The following is a 14713-nucleotide window of genomic DNA, read 5'->3' as shown; positions in this document are numbered from 1 at the left end:
ACAAATCCAAAAAATATCACAGAGGTAGAATCAAATGGACTTGGTAAAGATGGAGGGAAACAAAGATGAGGGGGGAATAAGGAGTAAAGAATGAAAACTAGGCTTCTGGTTTGAGCAACTGGGAGTTACCATCCAGAGAGTGAGAACAATGGAGGAGGCATAAATTATAAGATCAGATGATGAGTTAATTTGGGACTGTTGGGTTGAAGCTTTTGCAGGATATACAAGTAGAGATGCCCAGTATGCAGGTGAATATGGCACACAGTCCAGGAAAAAGTTCTGGAATTGAGATCTAGATTTAGAGTCACTGGATAAAGTCGGTAATTGAAACCACTGGAGTGGGTGATATCGGTCAGGATAGTGAAGTGAGTGAGGAAAGAAGAGGGTCCACAGAAGAATACTGATAAAAACCGGCTCTTAAGCCATGATCAGAGGATACAGAGCTCCAAAATAAGACTGAGAGGGAGTGTCTAGAGCAGAAAGAGGAGAGCCAGGAGACGGTGGAGGGTTATTAAAGCAAAGGGACAGATTTTTTCAACAAGGAGAGCTTAATGGTGTCAAACGAAGAACTCAGAATTGTCCATTGGATTAACTGTTTTGTCCTGGCCAAAGCAGTCTCAACAGAGTGGTACGATAGAAACATAACTGCAGTGGGCTGAAAAGTGAAAGAGAAGTGAGAAAGAAGAAAGAGGAGTACAGATTCTAAGTCAACCCAAAGAGGGCTCAAATGAATCAAGGAAATGGAGAGTCCCTCGGAGATGCAGATTCCACAGCAAATGACAGGGTGTGCCTCTACCTCTACCACTGTGCTCAGTTTGTAGACGAGACTTGGAATTAAAAGAAACTTCAGTAATAACCATGATGGAGAAAATACTAGCAAAATGGCAACACACAAACTAAGACAGTAGGAGGGAAAAGTCCATCCTTTATATTTTAGTCACAGAGCATTTAAAGAGTTGACTGCATATTCCTGAGCCCTGGGGTTTGTTAGCAGCAGCTAACAGCAGTACCTCCTTGTTCTCTTCTAGTAGTCACCACTGCAGGTCACAACAAGCTGTCAGTAAGGTAGCACCCACTAATGAAGGACCCAGAGCAATCTGCTTGTTTGTAGAGTAAACCATACTCTAGAGCTGTGCTGTCCAATACGGTAGCTGGTAGCCAGATGTGGCCATTTAAATTAAATTTTAATTAATTAAAATTTAATTTAATTTAAAAATTCATTTCCTCTGTTTTACTAGCCACATTTTAGCTACTCAATAGCCACATGTAGCTAGTGGCTACTGTATTGGTCAGGACAGATCATAAAATATCTCCATCATCTCAGAAAGTTATGCTGGACAGCACTGCTCTGGAGTAAAGAAGCTCTCTTAGAATGTTGTTTTTATTATCCCGAGAAGATTATGAACACTTGCTGAGAGTCCCAAGAGTGCAACTTATCACATGTAGGCCTGACTCCATCCAATCAGATCGAACCCAAAGGGAGAAGAAAACTACACCATGTCAATTCCTCCAGCAGGATCTTCAGTGAAGTCTCAGGCTAAATATTACGCAAGAAAACCCAACAGAACTTGGGGGCCTGTAAAATAAGGATGACTCATCTCCTAAGACTCATGTTGAGGAGGAAGATGAAGTTCACAATAACAGAATTGAGAATGAAAGGGAAAAATGGAAGTCCACTTATCTTTAAAATGGTGCTTAGAACCTTGGAATGTCTAACTTATTTGAATAGGTGATACTAATGATGTCTTTGAAGGTTGCTCAACACTGTATTTCTGCCTGATAACAGTCCCAATAAGCAACCAAGCATTTAATTCCTAAATTTGCATAAGAGTCAAAAGAAGGATCTTGTTACAATCGAAAACTAAGTTTTGATTCCACAAGAAAGGTAACAGTCTCATGTGAGAACAGGAACTAGAAACACTATTATAATAGAATATGATTATGAATTAGGGAAAAATGAAAAAGAATGTAAAGGGAAAGACCAAGATTGCTCTGCAACTTGGTGCCAAGGTTCACATATACTGCGGTTAGTAAAATGGCAACGGAGACATTCCAGAGGATCAGGAACGAGATATAATGAATGTTACAATCCATAGAATTTTCATGGTGCTCATGTAACAAGCACTGAAATCTGCACAACGTATCATTTCAACTGTGAGAAAACAGGTGTTGAGACCTACCCAGCAGATTGAAAAACAGGCCTTGGTCTGCTGCCTGTGGCATAGAGATATTACTCTAAGGGTCCGGATCTGGAGCCCATCTTTCTCTTAAACCACTGGACTGCATAACTCTTAGTAACTCAGAAGGCAAACTGTGCCCACGGAAGCCATGGAGAAGAGCACAAGAACTTGAAAGTTCACTTCCCAAGGCATTCAGCTAACAAGTCTGCCTTTCTGTTCAAACAGCAGGATTACTGAGAAAGAGGGCAACTCAATGAAAGAACAATTTGACTAGCTCTTGTTTTCTTAAATAACAAAAACTAGTTATATTGTGTAAAAAAATAGAATGTAGGAGTTTTTTTTTCAACAGGGAAGAAGGAAAAATTAAAATCTTAAATCATGGGGAAAGTTGATGTTTTCTTCTGGAATCCTGGACTTTTAGGTTGGGAAACTATATTACAGCTGAAAGATCAAGCTTTTAGAAGTCAGGAAATTCCAAAGCAAGCCTACAGCAGCGCTTATTTGGACACATCACACATGGTACATATTTTACGGTCCATGTTTAACAAATAGCTGGGAGATGAAAAAAAGAAGTTCCACATACTCAACATGGCAGAATAAATTCTATAGCAGAAAGAAGAATTTTGAGATGTTCTGAACACTACTCCTGAGACCAAAGATATTTCATTGATCCAGTTTTAGCATTTGTTTTCCTTTTTCTTATTTTTAGAACAAAAAGTCATCCCAGTTGAAAAAAGTATACATGTGTAAAATACTATGTACATCACCATCCTATAAATCTGAGAGGCAGTCCCCCTCTTTTGACAACTCTCTAAAAATCTCATGAAACAAATGCTTATTTTCCTCAACTTCAGATCTTAGTTTTCTATCTTTGGAACTTAATACTTACATAATTGTCTTCAAATACGGCTTGACTTTTCTTCCTTGATGAAAACAGCATTCCTGCCAACTTTAAAATTTATAGCTACAACCATATTTTTTTTTAGTTTTAAAAGCATAAAAAATACAACTCCTCAAAGTGATTTTGAAATGAACATTTCTTCATTTTCATAATTATCCCATGTCACACTGAAAAATACTCCAACTCAGCATACAGATGGAAATAACATTTACCTCTGAGCAGCACAAAATATTACATTTGGAGATAATATCAGCAACTAAAATATATTCCAGTGGCAGTCATATTCTAGTCATTATGAACTTCATAACAAAGTAAAATGGCGCATCTAATAATCAAATTCCTCTGTGTGTGTGTGTATCTGTGTGTGTATGTGTCCGAGTGCGTATGTATGGCACTTTCTCACTTTTACAACTACACTCACAGTTTTCAAAAGCACTTTCACATAACTTCATTAATTTGATCTTCTGACAATCCTGAAAGGTATACAAGACAGGGATTATTTATTAGTCCATGTAATAGAGCAGTAAACTGAGATACAGAAAGGCTAAGTGACTTGCCAAAACCCAAAGTTCATCGGCGGCAAACTCTGGAGAAATAATCCAGACTCTGACGCTCAGACCAGTCCTTTACAACAAAGTTTAGGTGTGCAGTTTAAATTAGATGAGAAACGTGCACAGTTGCTGAGTTTCTAAAGCAGTTTCAACAATGCTTCTTTTTTCTCCCCCAGCATCATAAAGGTTCATAGTCTATCTCGCTGCTGGAAAAATGGGGGCAGTCACCTGGATTACAGAGAAACTGCATCAAAAGGCTGGGTTTGAAAGTATTCACACTTGCAAAATTATATGCCTTTGAAAACCTAGTCAAAATAACACTATAATCCAACAGCCTCCAAGGTAGAAAATATTGAAATTTATTGGGGATAATAAACTCTGGACCATTTATCTTTAAAAATAAATAGAAAGGGTAATCTAGGTAAAAAATGTTTCAAGAAGAGTATGGGGTAAAATTGAAATTATACCACTGGTTGCAAAACATGTTCAAAACTTGAATCTTTCCAAACTGATTATGATTTTTCCTCTCTTTCCTCCTGGAATCCGGACACCACAACAAGGCAGCGTTGCAACGTCTTTTTCACTTTTAAGTTACGATCAAGTGCACATCTACATCTGCTACATTTTTATAAGAACCTAACTGGCATTTGTAACCAATAAAAATCAGCCTTAAAGGCAGCACTCGTGTTATTTCAAATGATTCGGGGATTTGTTTTTCTTTTAAATTCCTCAAAGAAGCAATTGAAGTAAATGGAGAATGTGTCAGTTTAAATTTTTACATGTGTTTCTCTATACTTTTCAATTATTAGGCAAGCTCCTAAAAGACAAAAATTATTTTTGTCCTTTATTTTTTCCCCCATAGCAACTAGAGTAGAGGTTGGCATAGGCCATGTGGAGTTCACTGACTGTGCTGGAAACCAGGCAGAAATTCTCAGGTCCCCCCTTCCAGGCCTAAGGACAAGGAGGAATATCAGAGTCTAGGTTTCGTCCCACTGGTGATTTTGCAGAGGAAATGAGCAGTGCAGATGGTGAGAGCCATGGGAGCTAGAAGAGAGGGGAGCAGGTCTGTGTGAAATGCCTCTGGAGCAAATACCTATCTAGAGGTTGGAGTGGGCAGTGTGGCTAAAAAGACAACTGACCAAAGGAGCATATTCACCACTGTGTTCTAAGGCCTTGACACAAACGTCATAGACAGAAAACAGCTGAGAAAAACGCATCTACCACACAACAGTAATAGTCACTGGATGCAAAATATATGTATACCATTGGTTAGGCCATCACAGCTACAGCCAAGTTTAGAATGAGATAATTTTCTGTTGGATAATTGAGGCTTTCCTCCCTAAAACATGGCTATAAAGTCCTCAGGCCACTGTTTAGTTTAGATAACATGATCTATGTATCTGTTTCTTCTAAGTCAGAGTGTAATTAAATAAATTAGTTTTAAATTTTATTGCATTTTATTTTTTATTTGTCCCTGTTCTTGAATACACAGTTCCAGTAACAGTACATAGGCCCCTTTACTTTATATTTTATATAAAATAGACTATATTTTATATACTTGAAGTTGGAACCACTTATACGCCACAAATATATTTTAGAGTTAGAATCAAAATTCCTTAAAAGCAAACAAAAACTGGTTCCACTAAAGAGCAAGAAAAATGATGAATTCAGGGTCTTGAAAACGTCACACCACAAACAACCAACCCTGAATAACTAAGCATAACGTCTACGTGACAATATCTACGATTACAGCGATAGAATCTTAGAATATAAAAAAATACAGGGCCGGCCCCGTGGCTTGGTGGTTAAGTGAGCGCGCTCCACTGCTGGCGACCCGGGTTCGGATCCCGGGCTCGCACCGACGTGCTGCTTCTCCGGCCATGCTGAGGCCGCGTCCCACATACAGCAACTAGAGGGATGTGCAGCTATGACACACAACTATCTACTGGGGCTTTGGGGGGAAAAAATAAATAAATAAAATCTTTAAAAAAAAAAATACATGTATGATAGAATAGCAATATATAGACAAGCTTATATAAAGTATATACACTTTATAGAAAAAAGAACGTTCATCTAAAAAGATTACATCTCAGTTCACAAAGGACAGTTTTAAAAAACTAGGCCTCTATGTTCTGATTTGGGGATGTTGAAATAGTTTGTATCCTATGAACTGTGAACTTGATATTTCAAATTTATGTGAGAAATTGTTCCCAAATATATTTTAAATGTGCATCTGTTACTGCTTATCTATGGGAGTTCAAGTCCAAACTACAGATCATCATCCAAAAACAATGAATATCTAAGACACATATGACTTCACATGCTGCACAATGAAGGAACCAATTACTTTATCGAGAGGCCACGGGCCCATGACCATGAGACTCAGACCTCCTAAGTAGGTCGACTCAGAGTTAATGTTGACACAGAATGCACTCCCAAAAGGTGGTAGGGTTGTAATAGAAATTCACAATGTGTATTCTAGACAAACCAGCAGGAGGAATGCACATGACAATCAAGTGTTTCACGTACTTTGCGAAGCCAATGAAATCTTCGTGGTTGGTGTTGATGTAGGAGACTTGGATGTCAATCAACAGCAGTACCTGTAAGGCAAAAAGAAACACTTCCTTAAAAACCCATCTTAAATATTCTCAACCACTAAACTCAGTAATTGCCTACAAATTATTTATCTTCATTTAATTTTAAAAAGGATGCTTCAGTTAGAATGAAAAGTTGCATTAATTTTTTCAATAATTAATGTAATTATTTTTGTAATTTTTACTCTCAATTCAGAAATTAAAAATCTACATGAAAATTCTGAGTCCCACATGAAGAAAACAGCTTTATAGTTTATAGGCATGTACTCTTTGCTAACTTAACACAGAACCTAGAATTATTCTATTCCTCTAAAATGTATGTATGATGTTCAAAAGACAGCCATGTGTGTATAGGAAGACATGTGGCAAGAAGGCCAGTGACAGGCTGCTCAGAACTTCCTGCTCCTGTGGACACCATATATTAGCCACGAAATAGCAATATCATCTCTTATTTTTCCTCTCCTCTTCCATCTCTTTAAGTTCCCTCTAGGCAAGCAAGAGAAGTATCTCATCAACCAACTCAAAGGGCAATATACAAATAAATAGAAAGCCTCCTTGAGATGAATAGGCTTCATCATCAAAGTAACACTTCAGTCAGGTCTCTGTTAAAAGATCACCTCATCAGAGGGATCCTCCCTGCCCATTCTACCTGAATTAGCACTCTTGTTACTCTCTATCCTGTTACTCTGCCTTATTTTCCTTTGTAGCACTACCACTAGCTGACAGAGTAAGTTTTTACATATTCAGGATACAGACCTCATCTGCTGTATCCACTGCCACATCCCCAGTGCCTAGAACATCATGTGCATTCAATCAAGATTTGTCAAGGAATGAATTGAATGCATGTTCCAGTAAACATGAAAATGTTCTAATCATAAGATACTTATACACTCTAAGTCCAAGATCTGGAAGGTCCCTCTGTAGAATACATTCTTCAATGGGAGACAAAGAGACCTAGAGAGAACAAGAGGAAAGTGGAGCAACCAGAAACTGGAAGAAAGAGAATTTTATTCCAGAGATAGTCAAAACTGAGTTCCCCTTACTAAGTTTCCTTTTGTTCTCCCACCTCGGCCCCTTGTCTTTCTAGAATGTTGAGACTTATTGATAGGGAAAAATACTTAAGAATCCCTGCCTGTATACCTCCAGAGCTCTGCGCTTTGACTTTGCTGAATGAACTTTTGATGACCACAGCGAGTATTTTCACACTGCCTCTCTTCATTGAAGGTAACATCTGAGTGCATCAGAGCACTCATGGCAACCGCTCACTGACATAGTCTATATAACCCTCCCCAGTGGGTACTTCCTCAGGAAAGCCTTCCCTGATCCCCTCACCTCACCCAAGCCCAAGTTGGATCATGCTATTACTCTCATATAGTCTATATATAATAATTATATTTTACATATATTGAACTTTATACTTTTTATTTGCGGTGTTTACCACAAATGTAATTAATTATTTGTATATATTTTGTTTGATGTTTTGCTTCCCTGCAAGACTATAAACTCCATGGAAGCAGGGATTATATTTGTCTTGTTCACCACTTTATCTCCAGAACCTAGCATGATACACATAGTAGGTGCCCAACAAATATTTGTGGCTGTAAATTGTATAACTATCTACCAGCCTAGAATAACAATTTGCTTTAAAGGGAGTAATTTATTCCCATATAATTAGTACATGACCACTTATTATTGTTTCTCACTCACTACCCAATGCTATGGGCTCTGAGGCTTTGTTTTTGCAGCTAATCTCAACTGGTCATCTGACCAAATCTTGCTGTGAATCCCAAAGGGCCCTGCCAAAAAACATTAAGTGGGATCACCCCAAAACCATCCCCACTACCAAACATAAGAGTCTAGGCACAGGTGCTATTGGGTCAATAACATCACACTTATATGAAGAAGTTTCACAACATCAGATACGGTTTTGTTTCTTCTCTTAATGAAGAAAACTGAAGAGTTAGGAGGAGTGACCATTATTAGATTATCTGTGGTATTGCCTCTATTCTCCCTACAATAAAGCCAGATTCTGTTAAATGTTATACTCCCAAATCCATTTGGCCACCAGTTTGTATCAACAAACCATAATATTTAAGCACAAATAAATTGTTGCCACCATAAAGAGCAAAATATCTACATAATTCTTAACGTTGCCAAAGGTTGTCATGAGTATCTTGGACATTCACGCACATTAACTTGGACTGCAGTATAGGAAAAATGTGGAAAAAAATAAAAACTATGGCTGTTCTCATTCATATTCCTGGAAACGGGGAGTCTGTGTTCATCCTAGGAAAAGAGCCAGGTCGCATGTGGGGGATGAAAAGGAAAACAGTACATTTTTTTCTCATTTTTTTCACTTTCTCAGAGTTTCTCACTGCCTTTTTCACCCACAGTTATTAAATATTTAGTTGAAGAAAAGCAAAGATAGCCCTGGTAGCGTAATCACCCACAAAGTCAACTGCTTCAACATGTATGGAAGCACCTGGAATAACAGCAGGCACACAAAGATGTTCAAAAAACCTTGTTTTCGAAAAAAGTTCACAGACAGATTTATGGTTTTCATATTTTAAATTTTGAAGAATTTTTGCCCCCACAAAGCTTTCAGAGCAGAGGTTGGTAATAATTCCACTTAAATAAGCAGTTCTGATACAGAGGCCTGAGGAAATGGGTCACTCTCTGACCAGCTACTTCAGAAGTACCATATGGCCCAATGTAGCAGAGTTCAGAACTCAAATGTGAGATCTATGCAAACTGACAGGTTCACATTAGCAAAAACGTGTGTTTTTACTATGCTACACAGGACCACATTAGAGGTAGCAAGCACCAGTGTCTGCAGGCGGTTGGTTAACCGTCAGACCAGGCATCTGAGATGGTCACTTAGGAGGGAGACGCCTGCCCCAGCCCTTATCTCCCACTTGGGGAGTGAATTAATCACATCAGAGTTCGAGATGGAAGACAATTTCCCTTCAAATCAGAAAAGACAGTTTATATCTACTATGTGTCATAGCTCTTCAGTAATAACAACAGAAGCAACTAGAATGAATGAAGAACTAAGAGTTATATTTGAATTACTTCATTTCATCCTCACAAAATGCCTAGGAGTTACCATTATTATCCCCCCTTAAGATGAGGAAACTGCAGTGTAAAGACGTCGAGTAACTCGTGCATTTACACAGAAAGTAAAGGGTAGAGCTGGGATTCAAATTCAGGCAGTCTGAACCCAGAGCCCACCATCGTAACAACCATGCTAAGTGTGCGTATGTCATTTTAGTAAAAAAAACAACTCTGAAACATGAACTGTTTCAACTGACTTAGATATGACACAAAGATAATTAAGATAATAATTGTACTATTTTTTTCTCGATATTGTTTTTACATAGGATCCCTAAGAGTTAAGTAGGATAGATTATCATTTGAATTTTATAGAATAATGACACTAAATTAAAACAGTTATCTTATTTACTTAAGGTCAGGAGTACAGTTGACACTTAAGTTTTAAGAACTTAAGTTTTCTAGGTCTAGCAGCAGCCATGACATCAGATATTGGGAGGAACTGCTGGCCTCAGGGTTATATATCTGGCCCGAGGCTTGATTTCACTGGCTCACGGGTTAACATTGATTTGTTTATCTCCACTAAGTCACAAAACCTATTTTCTCCACTTTTGGCTATTGTGGATATCCAAAAGTGTGAAAATTGGAAAACAAGTGAAAACTATGAATAATGGTTAATTAACTTTCAAAGCACAATGATAAAAAGTAGTAGCAATGAATCCCACAGCTCAAGCAGAGAGCAGGTTGTTACTGGAGTCACTCACAAATATCCCAGCCTGCTGGGCCTCCTTTCCTCCATCATCTTCACTTTCTCTTTCCACTCCCACTCCACCCCGCACACACCCTCTGTTGCAAGTGTGTGTCTCTCTGTGGTTTGTCTCTCTCTCTCTCTTCTATTTTGCCTTCCTCCTTTTCCCCAGTTCTCTCTCTCCTCCTTTCCAACTCACCTGAGAACCACAAAATCTTGGAAGGCTAACTTCCAGAGGACTTCAGAGGTCATACAGACCAATATCCCAAGTTGTACATGAGAAAACAACAGTCCTGAGCAGTGGTTTGCACAAGAACATGCTGTTATTTTGAGAAGAACACCTGGCCTGGGTCCAGTGTCCTCTCCATGCCGTCACACTTGCAGCTGTGCGCTGGAATCGAAGAGCATCTGAAACCTGTGTGCTTTCCATTATCATGTTTTACAAGGAACTAAGAAAAAATCCACCTAAATTTAAGAAGCTTTCATTATTTTCACATAGTCCTTAACTTTTTTTAATGAATTAACTTAAAAATAGTCTTTTGAATTCATAGGACTAGCGAGGATTAGAAGACAATTTCAAGGTCACTCCTTACAAACCATACACATTCACAGAATAGTTAGAAATGTTTAAAAGAGCTGTTCTTAAACTTTTTTTTTCAATCATAGGTTCCATGGATGAGTTGATGAACAGCTTTGTCCATTCTCCCCAGAAAAAAAATGAAAAAACTGAACATTTTGCATAACATTTTAGGAATTTATGAATATCCTGGTGCCCATCTGTGGGCCCACTAAAAGTTAAGAACCGCTGTCTTAAAGAAAAAATGTGATATGTTTCTGGATTAGTGGTTTTCAAAGTGGGGTGTGTACATGCTAGGGCTGCACAAAATAATCCATAAAGCATTGAGGAAAAAATAATGAAACTCCTATTACTACTTTTTAAATTTTATCCTTCTAAAGTCTTTATATTTGTTCATATTTTTAACAAACACAAGATGTTAGTGTAGCAACACATGTATAAAATTCATAAATAAACAAAAATAAACATATGTGGTTGTGTTCTTAGTAATTTTTTTCCATTCAGGGATAGGCCGACAATTGGAGACCACCAGACAACCTTGGAGAGACCTTCCACTTCTCACAAGGACCCTGCCCACCAGAGAAGGCCTCTCCTCACCTGGTCCTTTGTTTTCCCTTCTCGCTCGCGAATGTGGTTAGCGACAATTCTTTCTGTTTCCTCGCATAGTCTGGGGAAGTTTGCCAGCTGTCAAGAAAAATAGATCTGAGTGTTAATACTCAAAAAGTTATACCACAAAAAAAGGAGCAGAGATAAATCATGTTACCTTACAGAAGATACACATTACAATTCTGGAAGCAAAAGTGAAATATCATGAAATTCTAAGGAAGTATGTCAGAGTGACAAAAGAGGCTCCACAAATTATAATCAGAAGCAAATTTGCCATCTGAGAGGAAACACTTCAAAACCAGCAGAGAAATTCCCTACAAAGAAAACAGAAACTCAGATACCATCTAGCACTTGCTCTACAGAGTTGGCACTTAATGAAGTTCAAAGATAAAGATAATGGAAACGAGGATGAAAGAGCATAATGACTAACATTAATAGAGTGCTTACCACATGCCAGGCTGTGTGCTAAGCACCTCATGCATCACCTCATTCAAAAGTCACAAGAACCGTAAGAAATAGATCGTATTATTAGCCCCATTTTAAAGAGAAGGAAAGTGAAACACAGAGAGGTTAAGTAACTTGCCCAAGACTAACCAGCTCAAGATTGGTGGGTCCAGGATTCCAACCCAAGCCCTTGGACCCTAGAGCCCATGGTCTTGTCCATTATTCTTTGAGGATAATTTGTTACACGAACCAGACAAATACATAAAACTCTATAAACCACGTAAGTGTCCAATGATGTTAACTAAATTAAGGTAGATCTACTAATGGGATATAATTAGCCATTCCAAATAATATCTAATTTTTTAATAATATCTAATAACACGGTAAAGATATTAAGGGCAGAAACTTATGGACACTAAGAGAAGAAAATCAGGCTACTAAATATATAATGTGATTATACACGAGCACACACACGCACACATAGTAACAAGCCTTCAAGGATATAGCCCCAGAACTTACAAATACCAAAATTCTTGAGTAATCGTGTAACACATAATATTTCCCCAAATTTGCAAGCACTTATAACTAGGCCTCCCTGAGATGTGGCTGCTCCATGGTCACCTGGGGTCACTGTGTACACCAATTTTATATCATACATGGTGTACATTAGTGTCTCAGCAAGATAAACTGCATTACTTCATGGAACCATCATGATCACAAATCACATATACATGTTAAATCTCCTAATGCTGCAAGTCTACTGTCTGTGCACAAAGATCTACACAAACACTACAAAATGTTAATAGTGAGATTAAAGTTCAATCTCTTTGAAGAGATTCAAAGCAGCCTCTTTGAATCATGGGTTTATGCATAGTTTGAATTTTTTCTATATATTTCTATGCATTTTCCAAACTTTTCCACAGTGGATATAGAGTGCTTTTATAACATTATAAAAACATAGAAACCCAGCTGCCTTGGTCACTTCAAAAATCACAGTGCAGTGTCTCTTCATGGTGTCACCAGCTCCCCCTTACTGGGACTCCTAGCTAAATACTGAGATATATGCTCATTTGGGGGTTTATTTCATGAATAACTGCAAAATACAAACAGAGCTTCCATTTCAAGTCTTGGAAACATTCTCCAGGGAAAGTTTTATCATCCTAGAAGAGCTTTTCACACCCTGAGAATACTGCAAGTTATTTTGGGGGGCCTATAAAAGGTTTCTAAGTATGGAATGGATAGCTGATCGATACTGGTCCTTCTTGACTTCTACAAACCTGGGTGATATATCTGGCACTAACCACTAGCCTGCCCTAGGTCACCAGAGCAAGTGTTCCCCCTCCGCACTCAGAGAGCATCCTAAACCATCAGGGGATGCTTGCTTTTTGACAACAGCCGCACTAATATAAAACCACGCTCCTACAGAGAATTGACCACATAAGCAATAGTGGTCGACTGAGGAGGAGAGAAATGCCTTTAGCAGCGTTTAGAAAATGGATTATAGCAGAAGGTTATTTTTAAAACACCAAAGAGTGGTGATATAAATATTTATTCAGAAACTAAATACTTGATAGCTGAAGTACCCCAGGCTAGCAAGCAGCCATCATTAAGTCAAGGAAAGGTCAAAATGACAAGAGTATCCCATGAAGTAGAAACATCTGAGAATCCTCCAATCTACTGGCCTTGGCAGTACGATTGATTTAGTATGTGTGTCTCCTGATCTTTCCAAGCTTACTACCTATGAGCTTAACTTCACCAGGAAGGAACCCCCCAGAGCCATAATTTTGTACCTACAATTGAGACAACTGGAAGTAAATGAACCTAAATTCTAAGTGGAACAAAAGAGAAAGAGAACATTCTAGAAGAACTGCCCTCATGGAGGCAGAGGAGGAGAAATATAGAAGGAGACACTAAGCAGTGCAAGACTCAGGCATCATTGAAAGGCAGTGATGAAGCCGGCCTGGTTTCCAGCTGGTTGATCTTGAAAGGCTTGTAGGAGCATAAAAAAGGGTGTGGGAGTGTAAAAATCAAAATGTTTATTGTAATTGCTGGCTTTCCCAATGCTTCTCATAATACATATAGGAAGAAGGCGAAAAAACGTTCTACTGACAATCAAAATGATTTCTGATTCGGCTTTCTGCCATTCATTTCATCAGCTCATTCAACGGGAGTCCTTGCTCAGTTTGTACGACTCTTAACTTACTCTTAAAAGATACTCCACTCTGATTGCTCAGTTCAATCCCTCACCTCTCTTCTATGTCTCTTACTTAAGGAGCAATCAGTTTCCTCAACCATTTAAATCATTATCATTTTTTACCTCCTTTGCTCTGGATGCGGAATTAAAAGCCTACAGTTGTAAGAATGTGTTTACTTTGTCAAAGTCAACAAACTTCTAACCATGTATGCCAAAATAATATTGATCCAGAAGATACTACTTTTAGACCTTTATTCCCCTATTAAGTATTTAAATATTCTGTAAATTGATTTATATAGGGTCAAGGAATTAAGGCTTTGCTATTGGTTATAATAATATCATATTCCTAAATTTATTTCACATCAGTCATTCATTTAACAAACATTCATTGGGCACCTGCTATAGGCCAGCTGCATACTCAGTTTATGTCAAAGCACCTGATATTAAAAACTTCACAGTCTTGAGTGGCAGGTTGACTATACAGATAAATTGTCATATAAGAGAGAAATATTTCTCAAAGAGCAAGAAAAAGCACAAAGAAATAAATGGTTAAATCTGCTCTGAGAAGGTCTCAGAGGATTTGATACCTAAATAATGACAGTGAAGCTTCTAGACAAAGCTAGACATCTATTAAATGGTAAATTATTTCTAAATAGTTTATTGTTCAAATTACATAGAATATTCCTATTCTATGGAAGAATCTAACAAAGAGTCTATGGAAAAACAATATAATAAAATAACTTTAGGAATCTAAACTTTGAATATGTAATTCTAAGAGAAAATTTTAACCATAAACGTTCTGAGAGAAAGCAGCAATAATTTCTAAAAAATACAAAAACTTTTTTTTTTTTTTGTAGGGGAAGATTT

The 14713-nt window shown here is 37.9% G+C and overlaps 1 protein-coding gene across 1 annotated transcript in view; it reads right to left on the bottom strand.

The window, feature by feature from the left end:
* Positions 1-14713, bottom strand: part of DNM3 (dynamin 3) — a 532803-nt gene that overhangs the window by 310107 nt on the left and 207983 nt on the right. The window contains exons 11-12 of the mRNA XM_004425038.3: positions 11200-11286; positions 6162-6232 (exon numbers count right to left, since the gene is read on the bottom strand). Of these exons, the coding sequence (XP_004425095.1) occupies positions 6162-6232; positions 11200-11286 (158 nt within the window). The remainder of the gene's footprint in view (positions 1-6161; positions 6233-11199; positions 11287-14713) is intronic.

The sequence above is a fragment of the Ceratotherium simum genome, chromosome 2, assembly GCF_057802395.1.
Source record: "Ceratotherium simum simum isolate JZ-2026a chromosome 2, ASM5780239v1, whole genome shotgun sequence".
NCBI lineage: Eukaryota > Metazoa > Chordata > Mammalia > Perissodactyla > Rhinocerotidae > Ceratotherium > Ceratotherium simum.
The sequence above is the reverse complement of the archived record's forward strand: the minus strand, read 5'-3'. Positions and strand labels throughout refer to the sequence as shown.